Source organism: Gnatocerus cornutus, chromosome 1 (assembly GCF_029298725.1).
Source record: "Gnatocerus cornutus isolate USDA-ARS CGAHR chromosome 1, icGnaCorn1.1, whole genome shotgun sequence".
Classification (NCBI taxonomy): Eukaryota; Metazoa; Arthropoda; class Insecta; order Coleoptera; family Tenebrionidae; genus Gnatocerus; species Gnatocerus cornutus.
In genome coordinates, this window is record NC_142233.1 from 8,529,779 (window position 1) to 8,555,104 (window position 25,326).

Genomic DNA, 25,326 nt, shown 5'->3' on the forward strand with positions numbered 1-25,326 from the left:
TACCGCACGGCGTGTGTAAATGTCCAGGGCGCTTGTAAATCTAGTGTTTCCGAAGATGTCAATTGAATGTTAATTTGACGTTTACAATTCATGAGGCCAAAAAAAAATTAACAACCATTCACGAAAGCTTATTCTAGAGATGGAGTAAAAGGCCATTCTAATTTCCTAGGCAACGAGAGTGTAATGTTCACTTGACCAATGGATAGTATGTGTCCAAAGTTACCGATTATCAAATTCTGTTCAGCTCCGGGATTGGCTACCGTTTTTTCGTTTTAACTCAATTATTTTTTAAACAAAAAAAATTTTTGTTTAGAAATTTTGGTTCATATGCCCGTTTTCTCTGGGTCACGAGTTCTGGGACACTCTGTCTGTATACTTTAAATTTTCAAGCAAAAGCATTTACTTCTCTTTATGCATATCAGCATGTACTAGTGCATTTACACATAAACTTAAAAATTTTGCTTTTGTTTGTTACGTACTATATGCACGCACATGCCTTCATAATTATATTTTGTAAATTGTATATGTAAATGACCTAGTCTAAAGTTTGTGTTCTTAAAAAGCACATAGCGTCATGTCAGTCAAACTGAACAAACTGATTGCTTTAGCGAGTTTGCAGACTACCAAACCTATGTAGACGAATTTTGCACATTACGTTTAAAACTCAGCACCCGTTTCTAACAGACTCCATAAACACGCTATTTCAATACGTGTGAAGATACCCCGCAACATGATTGGGCAGAGATTAAAATTTATCACAGCTTATCCAAAGTTAGTAAAAGATGGTAATATGAAGTATTTGTTCCAAAGGCTTTGTGTACGCCTATTTATTTTTTCTAAATGATTAAACTTCGTTGGTAAACTTGGTATATTATTTGCGATAAATCAAACAAATTACATGGAACTTTAATGAGTCTCCACATTTTTAATTGTTTTAAACAAAGTTATTACGGCTTCTAGTTTATCATAGAATGTCATAATCCCACATTTTAACGGATTTCATAATACATGCGCTGGCTGTTTTTTACACAACAAAATAGAAAAACGTAAGATTTCAATTTATTCACATCGTAGAGGTACGATGTGAGGTAGAATAAATAAATAAATAAAATACCACTTGTGTTGAGAAACAAGTAATATTAGACGTTGCCACGATAATATCATAACTTGTTAGGGTACACATGTTTTTTTGGAAAAAATGCATTGATTAATTAGGCGTTTTTAAGGTCGTTGTATTGTGCCTCGTATCGTTGCAGAAACAAAATCCCACCCCTAGTCCGTGACACTAAACTCTAGGTCATCGCTAATTCGATGAAATTGGATGAAATTGCTGTCAAATGAAAAATCAGAAGGTGTACTGTGTGCCTTACCACTTCCTGATTCAAGCACCTGATGATATCCTACATACCAAATCATTTAAAAATTAATTAGGCAGGTCATAGCTTTGTTTCATAGTTTGGTAACACTGAGAGAACAATTGAAAAATGACACCTGGAATGACACTCCGCTGCATTTGAATGGCATTTCTTCCGTCAGAGTTTAATGTCACCGACTCTCGTTCTATTATTGCCAATGTTTTACTTTATGGTACTATGTTATTATGCAACTAGTGTAAAAATCCAATTGCACCATTTTGTCTGCCTAAATGACAAAATTATAATGCTTGTCTACTATACAATCATTGGGATAACCCAGATCTAGTTCTCTTCCATTTAGTAATCAATTTTTATTTCCCTTTAAGTTAACTCAGCATGTAGACATCACATTTAACATACCATTGAATCAATAGAAAGAACCACCCTTATGTTGGGGTGTGATTTAACGCCCGCTAAACCAGTTAAAAACAGTAAAAGATACATTCATCACACAGTAAGCTGTCATTGAGAAATGTCATCTGGCAATTATTTTATTATTTATTAAGTGAAATTATCAACACTGCGTAAATTGTTGAAAATGAAAGCTTGTGTGTTAATGTGTTAAGAGACTAACGGTAAGTACTTTCAACGGAGAATAACATAACATGTTTATTTCGTAATATGTATAACCTCAAAGTTATCATCAAATTGTGAATAAGCCGCCTTTTATAAAAAAACACGATGTAGTGTTTTTCCAAACTCTTCGGCGCTTTTCCGAAAACTTAAAAAAATGACGGGAGCGTATCTTAAATTTAGCAGCCACAAAAAAATTCTCTTCAGCAAATATGAGGTTTAAAAGTCCTGCTTTTACCTAACATTAATAAAACTAAAACAAAAAAAAAACATTGGTGCATCCTAACTGTTGAAAACTACTTATGCAGTGGTTTGCTTATTTTCCTTTACTTTTAAATGCATCCGCAATCTACAAAACACACCTTTGCATTGTAGGCACAGCTTACTTGAATGCAGTTTTTTTTTAATCAACGACAAATGTGACGTCGCAACGCTTAATAAATTTTATAGTTTAGCGATTTTCTAGTTTTTATGAAAACAATCGCCAATTCATATTTTTCTCAATATGACTGCCTTAAAAATATCTCAGTTTTTTTTGTAAATTTTATGCAAATTGTACTCAGAATTTCAGGAAAAACTGCTATTTTATAAAGCTATTATCTTGCTATTTTATAAAGCTATTATCTAAAGTGATGATTTCGCAGATTGAAACTACGTTTACTGTCTCAAAACAAAAATAAAAGCGGAGAGATTTTCAGTTCAGTTATATTCAAAAACATCCGAGAAAACATTTAAATAAACGATTGCTTTCACAAAAACTCAAATATGTTTAAAAATTACAATTGTTAGGCGTTGCAACGCTTATAAAAAACACAATTTTGCGTCAGATTCTAGACTTTTTATTTTTGTAATTAACGATTTTAATTTGAACTAAGCAGGTTTTTCAATGAAAGTTTTCCTGAAATGAGACCGCAAGGGTTATAAGTTTATCAGGGGAATTTATTATATTATTAAATAACGAACTAGAAATCAATTCCAATCAAACTTCCACAACTGGAACATCTATTACTCAAATTTTTCTACTACTCAAAATTTGCATTTTCCTTATAATTTACATGTGACTTCATCTCTAGAACCCGAAATTCTGTAACTTGAATTGAACCGCTTGAAATTTTTGTGTTTATTTAATCGAAGATTTTAGGCATCAAATAGGACAGAAAAGGCTTAAAGTGAAAGTTCAACTGTAGATAAAACACAGTGCAACAATTGGATTAAAAGTATTTTGCCAGGTACTCTAGCGTCCAACGACAAGAACATGTTTAATGTAGACGAAACAGGATTGTTTTTTAAACGTTTGTCAGTTAAAACATTAATGCTTAAAAACCAAAACGAGACTGAAATATTAAAACTATTTCTGATCGGAAAAAGTGCGAAACCTCGATGCTTTGAAGGCGTCAAGTGTTGCCAGTAAATTATTGTCATAATAAAAAAAGCCTGAATGCCTAATTAATTCTGATGGAAAATTGTACTGCACATCGCAACATCCAACATAAGTTAAATGCATTAAAAGTCGTTTTCTTGCCACCAAAGCTACGAGCGTTGAATCAAGGCATAATGAATAGCCACTATAAATAAAGAATATTATCAAAAAGTGTTAGAGAGCTATGAAACTTGTAACAAGATGCCCAATATTGCTCATCTGGATCATATCAAAATCGTGGACCTCCGATGTCACCGGAAAAACTATTTAGAATTGTTTTAGAACAGCTGGTATAATTGGCAAGTATAATTTTTATTATTCTAACTATTCCCACTAGCAGAATTGAGTCAGAAAACTAATTTCCATATGCAACAACAATATCCTAAAAAATCTGATCTTGAACAAAAATTTTAGAAATTTATGGAAATTTCAACTCGATAAGAAAAATGCATTCGAAACATCGAAACTCTTTTTTACAATGGAGAACGTACTACATTTATACTACACACATTTTTATTCATATTTATAAGTTGTATCAAACTGAAAATGTATCTATTTTGAAATTTCAAGAGACTGACCCCCCCAATGTAGAATTGATGAAATAAATTTATGTAAAAAACTTCACTATGTATCTTGAAATATCTTAAGAATAAAAACAATTTACAAAAATAAATTTCGTATTCACAATATTATCAATCAAATATTGACAAGAAACTGAGATATTTAAAGCAAAAGAAGCAATCTTTAAAATGTTCTCAGTTAAATTATCGAAAAAAATATTATAAAATCCTTGCAATTTTTTGTTGTAGAACAATCGAAATAGTTTAATATCGATCATTTATTCTAAATAAGAAAATAAGAACAAATGACATACATAGGTTTGACATACGCAAAGGTAAATCGAGTAAATTTGACCCCTGAAATTTTGTGACCGCGACTGTATTTTCAACAGCAGACCTGATTAACCAACTCGTAAAAACTATCTTTTTTTCAAAATTATAGTAAAATGTGACTCCGGTAATGGAGATTGCCGTTCCCCAGGTAGTCCGATTTTACATTATCAAAACTGAAAATGTGCAGCTGTCAACTGTGATCGACCCCTATTTGGAGAGCTGGTTAGGGCTCTGTTGTAACCATAGAAACAATATAAAAACAATTACACAACAACAACAAACACCACAACTCTCAACCCAATTTTAAATGAGATATTTGGTTATACGAAATTGTGTTCACATGGATACTGAATCCACAAAACGCTAATCTCGTCTATCAAGTGCCAACAAAATAATATGGAAGCACGATGACAAACGAACGCGACCTGAGTCCACGACCACAAGAGTAATTGAAGTAAAAATCGGAGATGTATTATCGATTGATATAAATGCAAAGGTGACTCGTGGTGTTCCCGCAATTAACGCCGCAACATAAAAACCTCGAATTTTGCACGAGATTTAGCAATGTTTGTTAAAGTTATGCGGCGCCGAAACAATTAATGTATGAAATGTGGTGAACCCACCTAAGACTCAGATCGACAACAGCTTCATCAACTTCCATTTTCTCCATGAGCCCCCTGCCTAGTGATCACCTGCTAATCACGTCGTCGTACCCTAACCTCTATTCACCGTTGCGAAGACCGCTCAGAGGCTCAGACGACGACACCAAACATGACACAGCGATCCCAACGCTCCGAACGCCCCTTAGGTCAATTATTAGTGCACCGAAAATCGTAATCTAAACCTAGCGTTGACAAATCGATTATCTTCCTGTACACACATTCGGGATAAACACCCCCGGCACCGGCACATCCCTGGCACCCACCATCAGCACCTCGGCCCCCTTGAGCCTCACAGTTCAGCACTCAAAACACGGAAAAATCAGCCCGAGACGGCACTTCACTCCGAACCAAAATTAACAGACGACTGATTCAATTCAATATGGCGTGGCCTTGTGTTGTGTCTACACTACCGCGATGATAAAACAGACGTATCGTGAACAGTCAACTTTTACTACGTCACTCCTACCTTTCACGACGTGCGTCGGGGATCGCATCGACCGGCCTTTATTCATACGCCGCCTGACTAAAGAAACGACGTGCCCGCATCGCTTTGTTCAGCTTCATAACGTGTGCGCCATCACCGTCTAACGGAAGAATTGCGCGCGGCAACTACTTGGCATCTCACTTCCGAACCAATCACAGGAAACAAAACAGCTGGAAATGTATCGGTCTCTTTTTAAATTGTACGAAATAGAGGCTATTAAGATAGCGACGTGAGCGATTTCTTCACGGTTTTCGCTCGTTCATAAACATGTCATTCGGAAGAAGTATCAGCGTTGCAGGGTTGCCTCTTTGAGATTAAACAATGACGCAACGACCAATTAAATATTTAACAAAAATATTTCGAGAACAAATGAACTATAAAAAACTTGTAGACTAAAATCATTCGCCTGATTATCGATAACTCATGCATAGGACTCTTGATTCAACGGTTTTATTCGCGCATAATTATGGAAATTTTTTAAAAATGTCGTTTTCTAACCTAATTAATGTTATTGTAGGGGCTTTACCATAAGGTTTAAAGTAAACTGAAAGTGTCCGAGGTTCGAATCTATTTAATATGCTAATATAATTAAAAATCAATAACGGGATGTCTAAATAAATAGAGGAATTTTATTTTACTGGGTATTATTCGTACATATTCAAATTAAATGATTTATTGAAATTTTTAAGATGTTAAAAAATTATACCTATTAAATAATATTTTATAAATTAAAAAACAGAAATTTTTCACAACATTTTTTTATGCATGCAGAAAATTATTACATGACTTCAGATGTGTGTGCCTTCTCCTAGATAAAATATGAATCTATAATTCAGTAAACTTATAAAACGGAAATTATTTAAAAAAAAACAAATGTGTTATAAAATGAAAGGTTCCGTTTTCTTTCCATATTCGAACTGTCAACTTCAATAGCCGCCATTATATCTTCAGTTATTGATTAAACCTATGTATGTATATTCCAATTCCAATTGCATTCCTATTCATAATTGCTTCATTAATTTGTTATTTATTGTAATCGTAAAAAATGTGCAACACGTCACAATTTGATAAACTAACTCAATGACAATGCGCAGGAAGTGTTTATTCCTAAGAAAAATATTTGGATTATCAACACGACAACTACGTAAAACAAAGAAACATTATTCGTCTCGAATGTGTATTAGCAATTAATCTACAAAATAAAAAAATAAAAAAAAGTCTCATTATTGGAAAGCACCTATACATTTCCCGTGCTAAATTGTTGCACACAAAAATTTACATATCGATTAAAAATATTTACTTTCAAATTCGGTTAAAATTTCGAATGAATTCTATTTAAATCGCTTTACAAAAACTTGTGTGCGTACAATCTTGCATGCTAAAATAAAGTCCTACATAATTTTAACTTATACAAATAATGTTGTATAAAAAAAATACAAAACGAAAATGATAAAAAAATTATTGAAATAATAAAATGTACATACATACAGTTGTTTTTACAACTCGACGCAAAAGCGCTTAATTTTATCACTACGCGTGATTATTGTCCAACGAGAGAAAGCTGAGATAGGCAACACGTCGTGTGATAGGTAAAAAGATTCCCAATTTGGCAATAAAAACTCATTAAAATGAATATTTAACATTTTCTTTTGTCTAATTTTTCATTTATGTAGTAACAAAAATTGACACTATTTTATCATTAAACAAACGTCATTTTGTACCTAAATTAGAAAACTTACAAAATAGCATGAACATGCGTGAAATCTTACAAAAATTGATAAAAGATTTATAATTGGAGGTACAAAACGATTGTTTATATTTACCCACAATGTTAATGTCTGTCAAAATAACAAATAATCTTATGCACAATACTCATTTATTTTGAATACCGCATTTTAAAAAAAAACAGAGCTCATTATACTATCGGTCCACCCATAAAAAAGTTAAGTTGGCAGCAGCGCCTAGCAATTTTGATCGATAACAATTGATATTAGCATTTTTTGACGAAATTTCGTGTTTGGGAATAAATTGTATTTTTGATAACAACTGGCAGTAAAAGCGTTTGACCTTGACGCAACTGTGGCATGCGTAGAAGCTAATCGTCTTGCACAACATTGCTAAAACATGTTAAATCTCTATTAAAAACTTCCTGTTGCTACAAATGTTTAATTAGTTATTGATTAATCCACTCAACTTTGACAACATTTAAACGTCAAAAATCGCTATATTCAATTTTTCCCTAATTTTCTCCCTAAAGATTTGGAAGCTTGATTTACTCCCAAAACTTTTCTAAAATTTACACAGGAGAGTGGACTGGATAGCAATGAGCTGGACTTTATGTATTAATGAAGAAAGCGTCAATTTCAATGATATGCCAATTTAAATTTTTGCGTTGTAATTAAAGTAATTTTGAGCCAACCATTTTTATAAAAAATCAAAATAGTTGTAACAATTTTTAGAATTACTCTGAATTTGTATGTGGATTTTTAACGGTACTCAGTTTTTTATGATTTACATTTTAGGAACTTCTTAAATGTTTTTTTAACGATTTTTCCTATACTCTAATTGCTCAGGATTAAAAAACGTAAGTTCTTTTATCTAAGCAATTGTAAATCGATACCTTCCTCCAATTTGCAACGCCACACAGATAACGAATGTATTCTGTAACTTTCCTGTGTATTTTAATAGGATTGTAAACTTCGTAACCATGGCAACGGTAACAGCTCCGTTGAATTTTTCCAATCCAAATTACATGACAACAAAATTAAACGGGGCCATCATGAGGTTCCAATCTGGTCCAACAATTTCTCAAAGAATCTAGGTAGTTCAAATTTAGAGATGTTGGTGTGATCTATTGAATTTCTATTTTAGACAGGCCAAGCATTTTAAACGTATGTCGGTTTTTACTTGAAAAACAATATGTCAAAGAATTTTGCATTTCTGTAGTGTTGCTACTTACGACATGACCATTACTCTAATAAAAACCAAATTCAAATTAAAATAAACACTAAATCAAATTTAGAATTAAGAAAAGACAGGCGTCATTGCCTTGACGTTGTGAACTGTTGAAATTTGTTGTTAGGTCATATGGTTGTACATTTTTTAGGCAATTATAAAAATTATTGAATTTGACCAAATGATCTTGATACAATAGGATACAAAAACCACTTCCAACAACAAATTTCTGAAATAGACATAGTTATGGCCAAAAAATAAATGTTGACAAAAATACACTATTCTTGCCAAGAGGAAGAATAATTATTGTATTATCTAAATAGAACATTTAAGTTGTGAATGTCTATAAAAAACATTTGGTGATTGTATAGTTCGTACAGTGAGAGTTTGAATGACAGATAAGTCACTAAACCTTCGCAATAAAAAATGTACCATACGCGCGAAATTTAAAATAACAAAATAACCCTAGTTACTGACAACCCTGTCAACCCATTTCGCCTAGGAATTTAGTGTTTTTAGTGTATTTTGTAGCATAATTTGCTGCCAACCTATATGTCAACTTTCGAAATCTCCCAATCTCTCACCGGATATACAGTATCTCTAAATTTTTAGTTTGACAGCTGAGAAAAAAAAAATGGAAATTATGACGTTGTGATTATCATAATCCAGTCCCAAATTGCATGACTGCAAGTGTACAAAAAAATATTGTGAACTATACTTTACTGTCATTTTATTGGCGTTTCAAAATTTTTAAACTGATTTTTCAAGCGACTTTGACAGTAATTTTGTCATTTAAGGTTAGAATCTTGATGAATTCATTTTCGCAATTTAAAAAAAAACACTACCATTGCAACATTTGCAAAAACGAATTGCACAATAAAAATTTTAAAATTTGTGATCTTGGGTGGACATTTGAACCTAAACCAACCGAGACACTTGACATGGCCCGAAATTCCATGACCGTAAGTGTAAGTATAGTTTATCCGGTGAGAGATTGGGATATTTCGACAGTTGACATATAGGTTGGTAGCAAATTATGCTACAAAATACACTAAATTCCTACGCGAAATGGGTTGACAGGGTTGTCAGTAACTGGGGTTATTTTGTTATTTTAAATTTCGCGCGTTTGGTACACTTTTTATCGCGTAGATTTAGTGACTTTTCTGTCATTCAATCTCTCACCGTACAAACTATACCAGTTAAATTTGGCCGTCACTGCAGAAACGACAACGAGTCTGCGTACGGCGATATATTCGCTCATATGATCTTCTCGCGCTTTTTCGTACATCCGCTCTAACGTGTCTTACTCGTCCTTCGCTCATTGCCGCGCAACCAATCAAATCGTAACAAACCAGCAACACACCACGCACCAGTTGTCCGATCTCTTTCTCCATTGTTTTCTTTACGTCAATCCTGTTCAAGAACTGTCACTTTATTGTTGAACATATGTAAACCTCCTCACTCGTTTAATAATAAGTTTAGTTAGTGTTTACAGATGTGAATTAGGTGAGTTTTATGTTTATATCACCTTCTTTTTAATGAGTAGACAGATAGATCATTAAATATTTCATCATAAGTCACAAAAAACCTTTCCATCGAAGTCAACTTCGTTCTGTCAGTTATTTGAAAAAAAACTCTTTTTAGACTTTTTTGAGCCTTTTTAAGAGCATTCATGATTCAAATTAATCATTTTAGTTCAACTTTACTAAAATTACAAATAAATTCGACTAATGTTACAAACAGTATGTCGATAAAATTGATACGCAAAAGCAGTGGTAAATTTTCGCAACCTCTGTCCTCTCCTCACATATGTACGCAAAAAGTAACAACTTGTTTTCAGATATGAATAGTGATAACTCTGCCTGTTTTGGAGATTGCCCAAAGCCCAAAAAATCGAAGACCTCGGAAGAAGAAAGCGCGACAGTTTCACAATGGGCTCACTTACCTTCAGTGGTGATTCACGACATTTTTGACCTATTAAACAGAACGGATAGACAAAATGCGTCCAGTGTATGTAAAAATTGGAGACAGAACGTCTTTCATCCAAAGTAAGTATGATAATATGGTCGACAACCGTTTCCCAATATTCCTTAAAGCTCCAATAGTAATACTCCAAAGTTATAAACCGGTCTATCGTGCAGTTCTTGAGAAAATTGTATGTAAAGTTTGGAAAAAAAATGCCTAGAACACTTTAATTTTCTCCGCAGCAATTGGAATAATTCCACAAAGATGAACATGCGACTTTAAGCGTCTGGTTTCCTCAAAAATTTTGAAAAACTCCTTCTTAAAGTGCCAAAAATAGTACACAGATAAATGAACTTTCCACAAGAAAATTTTTAAATTTGTTTGTTTTCAAAAATCTCAACTCTGAGTGCCATAATATGGGGAGCTCTTAAGCCGCGATTCCACTTGCTTGTTCTACCCCAGGCCAGACCAGACGTCCAAGATTTGAGAGACGTTTTTATAATTCTTCAGCCCCTGAAGCTCTGTTACAAGAACAAATTAGAAAAAATAGTATAAAAAACTCGTTCATAAGACCATTAAGGCACTCATCCATTATAAAACTATACTAAATTTCGCAGTTACGAAATGGTACTGTTACGCACTAGACGTAGCCAACGAGCTTGGATAACTCGACGTGTGTTTAACATTTATTTTGCACGAGTAGAAAACAAGATTTATTCTGTAATTAGTGAAAATCGAGCAAAATTTATACTTGAAGTGACAGTACTGATAATTATTGTTGAATTAACACTTCGCTTGACAGAATTTTCGCACAGTAACGGATTATTTGAAAAAGGGGTACAAAAAGATTGTTTTACATACAATTTCAATTCTTGTCAAAGTGACAAATACTTTTTCTTACGATAAAGTGACATATTCCTCGCGGTTAAATGGGTTCGAAATTTAATGTTTTCGTACACTTGTTTACCAAAATAAAAGTCACACTTGCGATTTGAATATATCCTGTCAAAATTGAATTATTTTACAGAGGACCTAACCTAAAAAAAAAATTGTTGCAAAAGAATGATTTTAATAGATATTTATTATACAGGGTGTCCCAGAACTCGCGCGCCAGAGAAAAAGGGCTTATGGAGACAACAATTCTAAACCAAAATTTCGAAACTATAATTTTTAAACTCAAAAAATAACCGAGATAAGACAAAAAACCCAGCCAATCCTGAAGCTGAACAGAATTTGAAAATTGGTAACTATGGACACATACTATCATCCATTGGTCAGATGAATATTAGACTCTCGTTGCCTAGGAAATTGGGATCGCCTTTTACTCCACTTCTCGAATAAGCTTTCGGGATTGGTTATTAACTTTTTATCAGTTCTCGAATACTATTAAACTTAGTCAATTTTCGTTTTGAAATTTACCATCTGTATTGCTGTCGGCACCCTTTCTTGCTCTATGGGGCACGAGTTCTGGGACAGCCCTGTATAAGAGTGTAAGGACGCAAATTATTCACGACAAAAATCAGTCATAATAAGATTTTTGGAGTGAATAATTTGTCCTTACACTCGAATATAATACTAGATTTTATCCAAAACCTCTGTTGGTTGCAATTAAGGCATTAAAAGAATTGTCAGAAGTGACAGCAGCGACAAATTTTTAGTTTTTAGAAAGCTTTATATTTTTTTTTTAGATTTTTTTAGATTTTTCGATGTTTTGCGCACGCTTTTCAGTGCGCGAAGCAGTGTTTCGCGGTTGAGTAGGGCTAGTCGACCGCAAAACAAAACAAAAGACAATCGTGCCTTGACAACCAGTGTCAGTACGGAACTTAATATTGAAAGGGTGAACCAAATAAATAACACGAGGTTTTATTATTCGACATTGGGGCACACAAATTTGAATATTTCACAATAACAAAATTACAAATATAAAAAATGGTTGCTAAGTTACTAAATAACTTTGATTTAATTTCTGATTTTATTTCTGAACACAAAAACTTGAGCAGTTTGTCTACCCCTTTGTTTGCCTCCTTAGTGACTTGAAAGTACCATGTAAAAAAAGCTTACAAATCATGGCAACCGCATGACAATTCTGTCTAAAAATTTAGTAAAATCTAAAAAAATTAATTAAAAATATATTCGTATAAAAAATGTTATACAATCCTCGTGCGCGAAGCTTGTTCGTGCATTCGCGTAAATAAAACACTCGCTCCTTTCAGTCGCTCGTGCTTTAAATAAACGCTCATGCACAACATAAGCTTCGCGCACTAGTATTGTAAATATCTATTACACACTCTTTGGGGTCGATTTCAAGTGTGACTTGTGTTACTGCAAATCCCATTTGCAACATAGCAACGCCAATCACATTGCTCATACCTTGACAACGGTTGCAAATTTGCGTTAACGCAGTGACTTGAAATCGACCCGTTAGTTTACTTTTTCGCACATGCCTAAAAGTCGATCATATCGGAATTTCGAAATAGCAATCAAAATTCACACGTGAATTCGATGCACTTCTTCAACATCTAAACATTGTTTTGGTACAATTTTTTTTGACATATTCAAAATTCAAATTATAAGGTAGAAAATTTTAATTTTACATACGATTTTCCCAAAAACTGTCGGTAAAGAGTATTTCTGCAAAAGAAAATGGTTATGCTGAACATGCTACCTTAACCAGCAGCTTTCTCTTATTTGTATAAACCAAATTGCACAACTTTTGTGAAACTACTAATTTAATTTAATAATTCATTAGGTGGTGGCCCGAGAGAACTTTCAAAATTGAACCGTGCAATATCGACAGAGCTAAATTTTTTACATCCGTTTTTGGCAAAATCGTCTCAATTGCGAAAGTTAAAGTAAACACGTTGGCTCCAGAATGTATCGATGAGTTCATCACACTCTTAAAAGCTTTAAGTAAAAATAATAACTTAAAAGAACTGATTATCGAACCTACTCATTGCCATTTTGACATCTCAAGACAATACTGTCACGGATCCAGGTGAGTTCTGTATTTTCTCTAAGTATCAAAATATTGATAATATTTTATTTCAGTCAAAATATTGAATATGTGATAAGTTTATTAAAACGTTGTCTCACTAATTTGTCCAAGTTCAGTATTGGTTGCGTTGAAGATTTTGCTCACTATCTCGACGAGTACTTAATGATTTTATCAAATCAACAAGCAGCAAAAGTGACAGTTTTGGGATTAGCATCAGTTAAGGATAATCCAAATGAATACGAAGATTCATATTTTGAATGTGATATAATAAAACCTTTTACGAATTTAAAGGTAAACATTTAAATAACAAACAAATAAATCAGCATCATTGAATATTTCACATCATATTTCTTTCCCCAGGTATTAAGCATCGACTTCGATCAATTATCCGATAATTTTTTATGCTGTTTAAACAATGCAACAAATTTGGAACGTTTAATCGTGCATTTACATGGAGTTCGAAATGGGCATCCAGGCACAACAAACGCAGCTTGGACTGACTTTAAAAATCAGCACCCAAAGTGTGAGTTTAGACTCAATGTTATTCATTCTTATGATGAAATCAAGGTTTTGCACGAAACCGTTCTGAAAGAACAAATGCCGTTGACGCATCTTAAAGTGTTTTTCTGTGAAAACGTAAGTAGCATGCGTGTAGAATCATCAAAAAAATTCAATTTTTTTTGCAGGTAAACATGGCGGTTTTGGAATTTCTTTCTGCATACTTTGCAGAGACATTACGTAGTATTATGTGGGTTGACTCTTTGGGTAACAGCAAAGAAAGTTGGTCGTTTTTAACGTCACGCTACGAAAACAGTCCTGACCCGCTTGTTATGATATCGTGGCTGTGCAAGAAGCTAGAGGAATTAGTATTTTATGGCTATAAATACAGTGGGGAGAATTTAATAGCCATAGCAAGACTGCGGGGCGACAATTTGAAGCAATTGGAAATAGCTGAAGATGATATTTTATTTTCGAAAAATGAATACTACCTCTCTAACGAAAATTTGCTGATTGTAAGTATTCACACTTTTTCATTATGGCATTTCTTTTTTTCCATATCAGTAAAGATACTACAGAAAAAAAAACAACTAGAATTCAGTAGAACTCCTCATAAATATCTGACCTTTACGGATTGGAACACCAAATTAAGCTTATTAATTAATTATTTAATTATTATTAAGAATGTTTTGACTAGGAATTTACGAAAAACGATGACTCAAATTCTTAATAATTCGAGACATAAAGTCTAGGCGGTGGCTGAGAAACATTTCAGGTTGTTCCGAGGTCGGAGTTCTACTGTAATATGAGAAGTAATTTAGAACGCGATGTAACTTTTAACAATTAACTCATTAGTTACATCCTCGTTGCAGATACGAAATTGAAACACACTATTATGATGTAAAGTCTTGTACCAGCATTTTTATTGTTCAACTCTTTAGATTTTAGTATGTTTGACTCATTTATTCATCAAACTTGCTGTTGAAAGTCCACTAGAAATGACGAAATTGTACTACATAATATGGCAGCACTGCTGAAAGTTGTTTTCGTTCAAAATTAACAATTTTCGGGGAACTAATTTTGCTTCGTTATTTTTAAATATTTTTGAATTAACAAATTTTCGAGCAGTAGAAAGTCATTTGTAAAATTAATTTTTCTTCTGATTGAGAATCCAGAGCCTGTTTTGCTCCGTCAAGTCAAACTGACGAAATTTTATCTTCCAACATGTAAAAGCAAAAGCAGAGCTTTTCCGATTGCTTTGAAAGATTCAGATCTCGGGTTTTGCTTTTAAGCGTTAATGTAAAAGTTTACTTTTTGAATTCGTTTAACAACTTTCAACTCTACAGGGTCCGGCAACACTTGTGTTCACCCCCAAAATGGTCTTTAATTTTAAAGAGAAAATTTTGAAAATGTGCATACTCTCACAGTTGCCAAAGCTCTAGAAGCTAACGCAAAAATTTGTTTTTATCACTGATAGTTTTGGCGTCGCGACGCCTTAAAAATGTAATGTTTAGGTAATTGTGAGGTTTTGTGATATCAACCTCTAATTTATTTTTTTTTTCAATATAAATGTGTTAAAAATATCTCATTTGTTATTTTAGATTAAATGCAAATTGTCTTCAAAGTTTGATAAAAAAATGCTGTTTTATCAAGTTAGTTTCCAATTTCATTACGTCAAAATTGGGAACTACGTTTACACCCATCTGTCAACAACTTGTGTCACAAATGACATCTATCCTTTGGCTCGCTTTAGATTGTAACAAAAGTCTTACTTGGTGAAATTGTCGCTTTGTCGATGTTAATTAACAATTTCTGGGGTCCATAAAGTGCAACATGCTCGTGTTAATCAAAATTACCTTTTATAAGATTGAATGAAGTGACTTGTGAAATTTTGGTGTAAACGTAGTTTCCCGCTGCGCTATCATAATTTTGAAAACTAACTTGATAAAACAACGTTTTTTTTGTAAATTTTAAACACAATTTGCAGTAAATTTAAAATAAAAACTCAGATATTTGTATCACAGTTATGTTGAAAAAAAATTGAATTCGCGAATATTTCCGCAAAAATTCAAAAATCGCTAAAAATTATACTTCTTAGGCGTCGCGACGCCAACCAAACCGTGATAAAAAACAAATTTTTGCGTCAGCTTCTAGAGCTTTGTCAACTGTGAACGCTTCCCATTTTCAAAATTGTAACTTTAAAATTTTAAAGTGTTGCCGAACCCTGTATAATACATCATTGAGTTGAGAAAAATTAATGAAAATTTCGAAAAATTATCGATTTTTAAAAATATTTGATACTTTTCTACATAGCATTCCTAAATTGGTACTTTGGTTTTTTAATATGATACGTCATAATTAATAATAAAGGTCAAGATCTCTGTTTTCTAACGCGGTGTTAAACACGTTATTATCTTTTGTCGTTTAGAACTGACATGACTATGGATATGAAGTGATTTTTAGAAAAAAAATTACATTTTGTTACCTTGTGAAATTTTTAATTTTAATACTCATAAAATCGTAGTTTTTTGATAAATCTCGAGATTTTCAATGATTATTAGTCAGAATCACAGATAAAAAGTATGCATATGGTCAAGTTTTTTTTAAATTTTAAATACATTTGCAGACGTTTCAAATAAAATCTTTCTTAAAATTTATATCTTCGTTGGCTACTGCAACTAGATTGACTGGAAAAATGTTCAAGTGAAGATGCGAGAAATACATTTTGTGCTAATTTTCAAATGGACTGGGGAGTATTTATGTTTAATAGTTAGCTATCGTGTTTTTTAATGAAATCGTCTAAAGTTACAAAGTTTTAATCTTCTATAACATCTAAATTATACGATTAGCAATGCATTTGTCAGTCCATCAAAAAGACAAGCTCTCAATGCTTTTCAATGATGCATTATAATGGAAAATTCATGTGCTAATTCCCAAGTTATATGGAAAATCGCAAATGAAAATCAAGCCAAATTTTTCATGAGACATGAGATCTGATTTCAAAAATATAATGGGAATTACTCACCCCAGCGATGAGTTATAGGTCGTTGAAAAGTTTCCAAGAAAAAGTAAAAAAAAAATTGTACAGTGGAACACAAAAAAATAATTTTTGTACTCGTAGAATAGAATATTTCTGAATCCAGCCCTGATTTGATAACATTTAAAATTAAATACAACACTAAAACTTTGGGAATATTGAGATAGGGTTGTTGCCGGATGGATGATGATTTATTTCAATTTATAGATAATAAAATTTTTGACATTTCAATAAGATTTTTAAAAATCAGTCATCAATAACAGTTTACAAGAATTTATTTCGCATGATAAAATAGGTTGAATCTGAACGATTTTTTACAAGAAAACTGAAAACTACAATTTTTATCTGGTCTGGTTTTTTAAATACATATTTAATAAAATGGAAATTTATTTTATTACGGAATAAAATGCAAAAAAAATTGAAATGATTCTAATTATCAAAACTAAACCTACTATGCACATTTAATGTTGTTTTTCTGGTAAATTTTATATTTTTGAAGATACATAAATGCAAATAATAAAATTCAGATAAAATGTTTCGCTTACATTACATTTTGAGCTAAATATTAGAATTAAAATGGTGGTGCTAGAGAGTATAGCCTAAAAAACAAAAGTATGGTAATCTGGTAATCTGATACTTCTTTTTAAAGGAAATTTAATTTTGTATTTAACACTTATTTTTTTGTAATTCTGAATATGAATGTCTTTAAAAGAATACAAAATAATTTTGTTTTTGGAAACTTTAGTATGCACGATAGTGCACTAAACTAAACTACACCATTTCCAAGTGTATTTCAGAAAGGATCAAGTTGTTTTCAGAAAATATCAATTGCAGTTCAGATTAGTCAAGTTAATATCAGAAAATATCAATTGTATTTCAGAAAAGATCATTTGTAATTCAGATTTGATCAAATAATTTCAATTTACTTGAAATTTTTCAATTTTCGAATATGAACCACGTAGGTTGTGGAAAATAAAATTTGTTATTCAACGTGACATTTCGGTAGTGTGTCTTTACCTTTAACAATTAATTTACAAGACAATTGTGCCCTCTGCAACGTTTTAATGACTCTTTTTCAAAAAACTGTCAAATGAACAAATTTGAAACTGATTTACTCACAATCAGCATGAAATCTTAAATAATTTAAAAAAATACACATTTTTCTATAGTGAGATTTTATTGCATCTTTTGCATGAGGTTCTGAAATTCATTATATCAAATCGGAATTACAAGTGATCTTTTCTGAAATACAATTTATTGATCTGAATTACAATTGATATTATCTGACATTAACTTGACTAATCTGAACTACAATTAACGCTTTCTGAAATTAAACTTACTAATCTGAATTACAATTGACGCTTTCTGAAATACACTTGGAAATGGTGAAGTCTAAAAGCAATCATAAGTCATTCTTTAAAACAATTTTCATTAATATGTTGAAAAGTAAAATAATTCTCAACTTTTTTAGATTTTCAGTTAAAATGACAAACTTTATAAAATCATTTGCAATGACTTTTATTGCTCAGAACAAGACAAGAACTTTATTATGTAAATTATTCAAAATTATTTTCGCTTTGCACTAAATATGAAATGCAAGATTTTTTATTAATTTTGGGATTCTGACTGAACAAAAAACATCAAGAACTAAAGGATAAATGACATTTGTAGCACAAGATGTTGACAGTTTGGTGTTAACGTAGCTTCTATTTTGACGCTATGAATTTGGAAACTAACTTGATAAGACAGCATTTTTTTTTCTTTAAATTTTATAAACAGTTTGCATAAAATCTAAAATGACAACTGAGATGTTTTTAGCGCATTTTCAAAATTTTATCTTTAAAATCGATTTTAGGGGTGTCCATAAGTGTTGTCGAACCCTGTATTGTTAAAAATCGACATGTATGCAAAATACAATGATGTCTTGATGTTTTTGAAATAATTGCGTTCTGCAATAAATATCTAACTATTTTTTTTTGTGTAGGAGGATATTCCACTACGTTTGAAGCAACCTTGGGCACCAACAAAGACTGCAAATCTTCATCCCGTCATTCGCAATCCGACGGCAGGAGATTCAGACGAGTACTTGTTGCCAATAGTTTTAGCTGACCTGCACTAGTTAAGTACAACAATTAAAAAGAACAAAAAGTAATAATTAATGAATAAAAGATCTACGTACGACTCAACAAAGCAAAACTCTTTACCATTGTTTCAAATATAGTAATTTAACAACTGCAAACTTTGTATATAAAACAAGGACCATTGTAACCAGGAGTAATCCAAGCGATTACTGTTTAAAAATCAAAAAGAATGTTGGATATTTTGTTAGTTTAGAAAGTGTTTTCGTTTATGTTTTTGTTTCATGAATGTTTTGTTTGCTGTGTGGAAGAACAGTAACTATCCGCGATTTGTTAATTAATCTACAATTGTTTTTAGTTTATTAATGTTAGATCGAAATATTTTATATTCGTTGGAAAGTACTGTCGCAGTCCAACATCTCTTTTTCAGTTCATCTCGACATAGTGAAAAATGACAAACAATTTTTCATTTATATTTTTTTATTATTGTTTTCAGTTGTATAAAGTAGCGATAAGGAGAAAAACATCTGTGATATAAGCAACTCTTACATTTTCAACAAACAACGATTGTTAACATGGAAAGATCATTACCAGCTGTCTACAAACGTACCTGTCAATCGTATTTTTGAAAAAGCCTTGTACTATCGTCAACAAGCGACCAGTGTACTCACTAAAAATTGTTAACAATCGAATAAGAGCGTGAATATCAGTGTTCCAACAATGCGCCATTGCATTTTACTTTTTAATATGTTGTGCTTGTGATGGGTTCCATTTTTAACAAAGAAGTATTATGTTTGTTTGTAACTTGTTGCCAATTACGTAAAAAGCAACAAACACCAACCTGTTAATTTTTTAACGAGATATGTATATTTAAAGACGTCACATCGAGATCGCTGTTATCGGAAAGGTGCTGTTCCTATATTTACACCATACGACCAATTTAAGGAAAACAAAGAATCCGTGAATGTAGACTAATCAAAATTGCCATTCCAATACGTTATTCCGTAGGATAATTAATTGTGAAAGATGATCCATGCGTGTTTTCTGTTTGGAACCGTTTATTTTTCTTAAAAGAAGCATTAGTTTGACTGTGATAGCGGAGATTTCTTGTTTAGAGATTCACAGAAATGCATTTGCTCTGATCTTTGAGAACAGAAAACGCACGCTGATGTATGTACATAAGAAATTGTTAAGATCAAGTACCTGAATATCAAGTGATTATAGCGAAAATTAGCCTGCTATTGTAACTCTTAACCCTAGTCCAAAGCGTTGAATTTTGAATAAAAACTTTATTATGTATTATAGAATGTGTGAATGGATGATTAGAGCTTCCCAAGTCATGCACTCTTACACCCATGGGATTGCGAACGGTCATTAAGGAGACGAATATTTTCATGTTGCAAAAAGGAGCTTCCAGAGGTGTATTGAGATGTGTGCCCTGTGGGAATAGATTGTTTGAAGTTAAGTTGCCATCTTATCATGAAACTATCTGTGATGTACAGGCGGACACATTGTTAACAGCGTACATATGTTAAACAGCGCTCAAATGTTACAATGTAGGTCTCACCAGCCTTAGCATAAATTCCACTCATGCTATCGCTAAATATATTTAAAGAAAACAAGTGTTGTCTGTAGAATTTAAATCGAATGATGCAATGAAAATCGATATTTTAATAAACAAACGAAAACTTGTAGACAATAAAGTGGCTAGTATGACAACACTGCAAGATCGAACTGTCTCTCGAAAGTTAGGGACGACAAAACAGTCATTTTCATTTTTACTTACCTGTCTATGCAACCTGAGTTAACGTTATGACTATATTTTTTATAAAATGTTCGTTGTTTCTGTATTTTTGTAACCCGTATACAAGTCTCGGCACTTCCATCTGTAAAGGGGTTGCCGATGTGTTAATTAATACTTGTTTATTCTGCGTTTCAATATTGCACTATAATTCAATGTATTTCTCAACTTCAAATTGATGAGTCGATTTTGGTTTACGTCATTGTAGAATCGACTTCTAATCACTTTGAATATGGTTATTGTTATTGGGAAAATCTCCTTTTGTAGTGTAGGTTTAGTGTAGCATGAGAAGTTAAAATGTAGATTAATTTTATGGTTAAAATGAAATCTATGAATGTAATCTTTCAGTGTTATCAAATGTTCTCAAATTTAATCTTTAATCAGTATGTTATAATCAAAGAAGTAATTATATTCCGTTTTGAATGTAACATGTAATTGGTTAATAAATATTTGGTATCCACTTTATTTTGTCTTTTATTTCATCACAGCTATTTAATGGAACAACTGTGGAAAGTGAAGCTTTTTTAAATGAATAGTTTTTTTTGCGAGGGTCAGTACATACAAGATGTTTATAAATGTTTCTAGCATCAAGCGTAGCTATGGAATTCCTGTCACTTTTTTGCCGCTTTGTTTACATAATGAATATAACTATCTTGAAAATTATTTATAATGTTACTTACTTCAATGCAGAGAGTTGAGACTTTCATATTACTAGAGGATGAAAAGGTGGTGGTGGGGATGTTTTAACAAGGGCGCCATGTTGGAAATAGTCTTTCTTGAAATGTATGCAACCAAATTTGATTCGATGTACTGATTAAACAATTTATTTCCATGTTTTTAAAGATACGACTCAACCACATCAATAGACAGTTTAATTTTAAATTGTTTGGGGAAAGTTTTAGACAAAAATTAACCAACATTGATTTATTTAAACACCAGTAATAATAAATTCAATCAATTTGATATCACTTTTATTCTTTCTATTGAGAGCGGTTCAAATTTTATGCAAAGTTTTGGTCTACAGCATGTACAAATTAAACAATAAACAAAAAAATATTTATTTTTTTTTTCGTAATTTAAGAAGACCTGTGTATTATCATAATTGTTGCGATTCATTTGATTTGCTACCAATTTTTAAATCAAGTAGCTTATGAGTTTGTAAGTATTAAATTTTTTTGTATTCCAAACGAAATACTTTACACTGCTTAAATCCAATTAACTCAAAACTAATGTAAAAAGAACAAATTTTTGTGAGCGCATTAAAGTTGGCGGTCAGATAATTTATGATTTATGATATGCATAATAAATTCTTTTTTAGGCGACTTAAACTGAAAATGAAATTTTTAGGCCTTCAAAGCGGCCTAAAAGTGAGTCTTTTCTGGCCGCAAACATTTTCGGCCGATCTATGGTGGCGCCATCTATCCATAGTTTTGCATATTACATCAAGATACCGATATTACCCTCAATTTTATAATTATTTGGGTAAAATCAAATCGTCAAACTGCTGTAAAGTGCAACAAAGACGTGTTGAATTATTGAAAATGAACATAGATAGCAGTACTGCTGCAACAACATCAAAAAAGCACGTTAAACCTAATTCATACAAATTGTGAAGCTGCACATGCCAAAACTGCAAATGTAAATAAAAAAAATATGAACTTTTCTAAAGGATTCATAAATATTTCCAATTATTTAGTTGTTATAAATGATTAAATCAATAAATCATAAGTAAAAATTAATTAACTAGTGAATTTAATGATGTCGCCTAAAAAATTTTGTGTGTATCACGGCCAAAAAGTGCCATTTTGCCCTCGCCTTCTTTCTGGCCTCGGCTATCGCCTCGGCCATTAAAAAAAGGCTCGGCCAAAAAAGAAACACTTTTTGGCCTTGGTACACAAATAACTATTATTTAATTGTTTTAAAATTTTCGTTTTTCTTGATATAGTTTAAATATTTATTACAATAAATTGAATACGTTAATATCATAAAAAAACCTGCAAAAACAACCTCTTTTCTATATTTTTTAACTATTTTTCAAATTGACATATTATGGTTGTTTTGTACTTTGTTTAGATCACAAAACATCAAAGCTTTCAAAAAGGGCAGATAAAATTAGTTTGAATTTATCGGACAGTGTCATAATTAGTATAATATTTTTTTAAGTTTATTTAAGTTAAACAAAATATTGAACTGTTTATCAATTGTTGATAAAAAATAATAATGAATTTAATGATTTATAGACATGTTTCTTTTCATAAAACAACAGTTTTATTACTTATCTTGTATGCACCCCCTTATTAGTAGGCAACCCCCATTTACACTATGCCCAAAACACAGCATTTGGCTATTTCCAATATGGCGCCCTTCCATAAACAGTTTTGGTTACCCCCTCTACCATCTTTTCATCTTCTAGTAATATTAGTTTCAACTCTCTGCTTCAATGACGTTTTAGTTATAGTTTTGTGCCCAAGTTTTTAATTTTCAGGTTTTAAACCACAACTGGAATAGCTTATTTCTCAAAATTTACTTTGCTTCATGTTTGAGTTTAACTGCAAATGTCAGTTGACAAATCTAAACTCACATTTGTAATAAGCGGCAAATTTCTTTGACATTTCATGTCACCCTTGATGCTAGAAACATTTATAAACACCTTGTACATACATACAGGTGTGCAGAACTCGCAATTCAGAAAACACAGGCACATGCAGACAGCCATACGAAACCAAAATTTCAAAACGAAAAATGTTAAGGCAAAAATTGAAATAGCCTTTGATTTCATCGGTATTCTACTTATGCAAAAGCTTTCGGGATTGGCTTTTCGTTTTTCGTACATTCTTGTTCGAATACCATTAAACTTAGACAATTTTAGTTTTGAATTCGCAATCTATATTTATTGATGTCGGCATTGCTTTTATGAGTTCTGTCAGCTGTATAGTTAGCTTAGATTAGTTAGAGTTAGATAGTTAGTTAATAGCGATTGGTCTGACGTTCGTGAAATCCAAGAAGAATTTAGACAGTCTAGAGAAAATTAAGAGAATCTAAAAGAATTAATAAAATTAATTTTGAAAATCTAAGAGAAAATATTGAAAAATCAAGGAAAAAAATTAAACAACCGGGAAATTATCTAGAGAATCTGAGCAAAATGTAAAGACAAATTAAGAAAATTTTAAAGAGAACTTGAGGACAAATCTCGCGGTTATAGTTACAGTGCTTGTTTTAACAGTGATCATAATAGGAATTTTCATTTCTACCCCATGTTAAAGTTTTGTTACGATGGAAATTTGGATCACTATAACACATACATTTTTAAATAAATTGTTTACATTTTTTTGTCATGTAGGCATGGGAAATTTTATGAAAATAAAATTTGTTGGTTGTTAAAATAAAAACTATCTGAATCTAAAAGAGTTTATAAGACTCCGTCTAAATTAGTATCATAAAATGAGGAGTAGTACACAATTATTTTCTTTTAAGCTCAATTTTATATTTTAGAGTGATAATTTTCAGTGTACTGAAAAAAAAAGGTTGAAATTGTATTGTGTAAAAATTTCAAGTTCCAATTTTTGTCCTAACATAAGTTAACATGGGTTGGACAATTTAACATGGGAATTTCCATGACATTAATAAAAAAGCTTTGTATAAAAATAAATCACCCAGAAATCCTACATAGTCCAAAAAAATTAAGAAATTGAAACAGAATCTTAAGTCCCGTTTACACTCTGACAAACTGGTTTGCGGAAACAAATGTGCAAAAATGAATTGAATGTTCGTAGGCTGTTTATGCTGATAACGTTGATTTACAGTGTTGTCGAGGTTTAAAAGAAAATTAAAAAATGAAAAAGTAAGAAGTGTTTGTCGAAATAGATTTATTTTTATTTTTATTTCAATCCACATTTAGTAGTTTGTGCAAATTTTGAATTGCATGTTACACGTAACGATTTATTTGCGCAAAAATTTGAACGTGTAAAAGGACCCTTATTAATTTTAAAACGCATTCAAATTTGGAGAATAATTAAAAATAATTTAAAATGTAAGAAACAAATCTAAAGGGATTTAAGAGAATCTATGAAAATTCAAAAAGAATTATTGCACAATCTAGAGAAAATCAGTTAAAAAAAAGAATCAAAAAAATTTAAACGGAACTTAATGAAAATCTGAAGATAATGTAGAGCATATAAAGGGGATATAGAAGATCTACAGTAATTAGAGATAATCTGAAGTTAATATAAATAAAACCAAAGATTATAGACAATCCAAGGACGTAAAATAAAATCATTTACAGAAAATTTTAAAAACTCAATGAGAAAAGTTCAAGGAGAATTTAAGGAAAATTTCAGTAAAAAAAATATGAAGAGCATCTGTACCCGTTTAATTTTCTTCTTTTTTTTTATTTGCAATTTATTAAACAGCTTCTATAGTTTAAAAAAATGCGTTAAAATTAATAAACCATTTTGAAATAATTGTTTGTTCAGCAAACTGTGATACATTTGAATTCAAACGCCCGCCAAACGGCGTAGTTACTTTCTTTTTATCTGGTTGACGGCGATCCA

General features: G+C 31.7%; 2 protein-coding genes across 4 annotated transcripts in view; one reads left to right on the forward strand and one right to left on the reverse strand.

Annotated features, from left to right (window-relative positions):
• The window catches only part of simj (transcriptional repressor p66-beta simjang), a 42,819-nt gene extending 37,215 nt beyond the window's left edge, over nt 1–5,604 (reverse strand). The window contains exon 1 of one of the 3 annotated variants that reach the window (XM_088033973.1): nt 4,925–5,604. In XM_088033973.1, the coding sequence (XP_087890099.1) occupies nt 4,925–4,971 (47 nt within the window). In that variant the 5' untranslated portion in view covers nt 4,972–5,604. The remainder of the gene's footprint in view (nt 1–4,924) is intronic. The other 2 variants (XM_088033981.1, XM_088033989.1) reach the window with 2 other exon arrangements.
• A 4,171-nt stretch (nt 5,605–9,775) lies between these two features.
• LOC148180207 (F-box only protein 33) lies at nt 9,776–21,241 on the forward strand. The gene is made up of 7 exons (XM_088038855.1): nt 9,776–9,908; nt 10,243–10,450; nt 13,117–13,362; nt 13,416–13,653; nt 13,723–13,998; nt 14,049–14,375; nt 18,882–21,241. The coding sequence occupies exons 2-7, from the start codon at nt 10,245–10,247 to the stop codon at nt 19,014–19,016; spliced, it is 1,428 nt and encodes a 475-aa protein (XP_087894981.1). The 5' UTR covers nt 9,776–9,908; nt 10,243–10,244; the 3' UTR covers nt 19,017–21,241.
• The last annotated feature ends 4,085 nt before the right edge of the window (nt 21,242–25,326 follow it).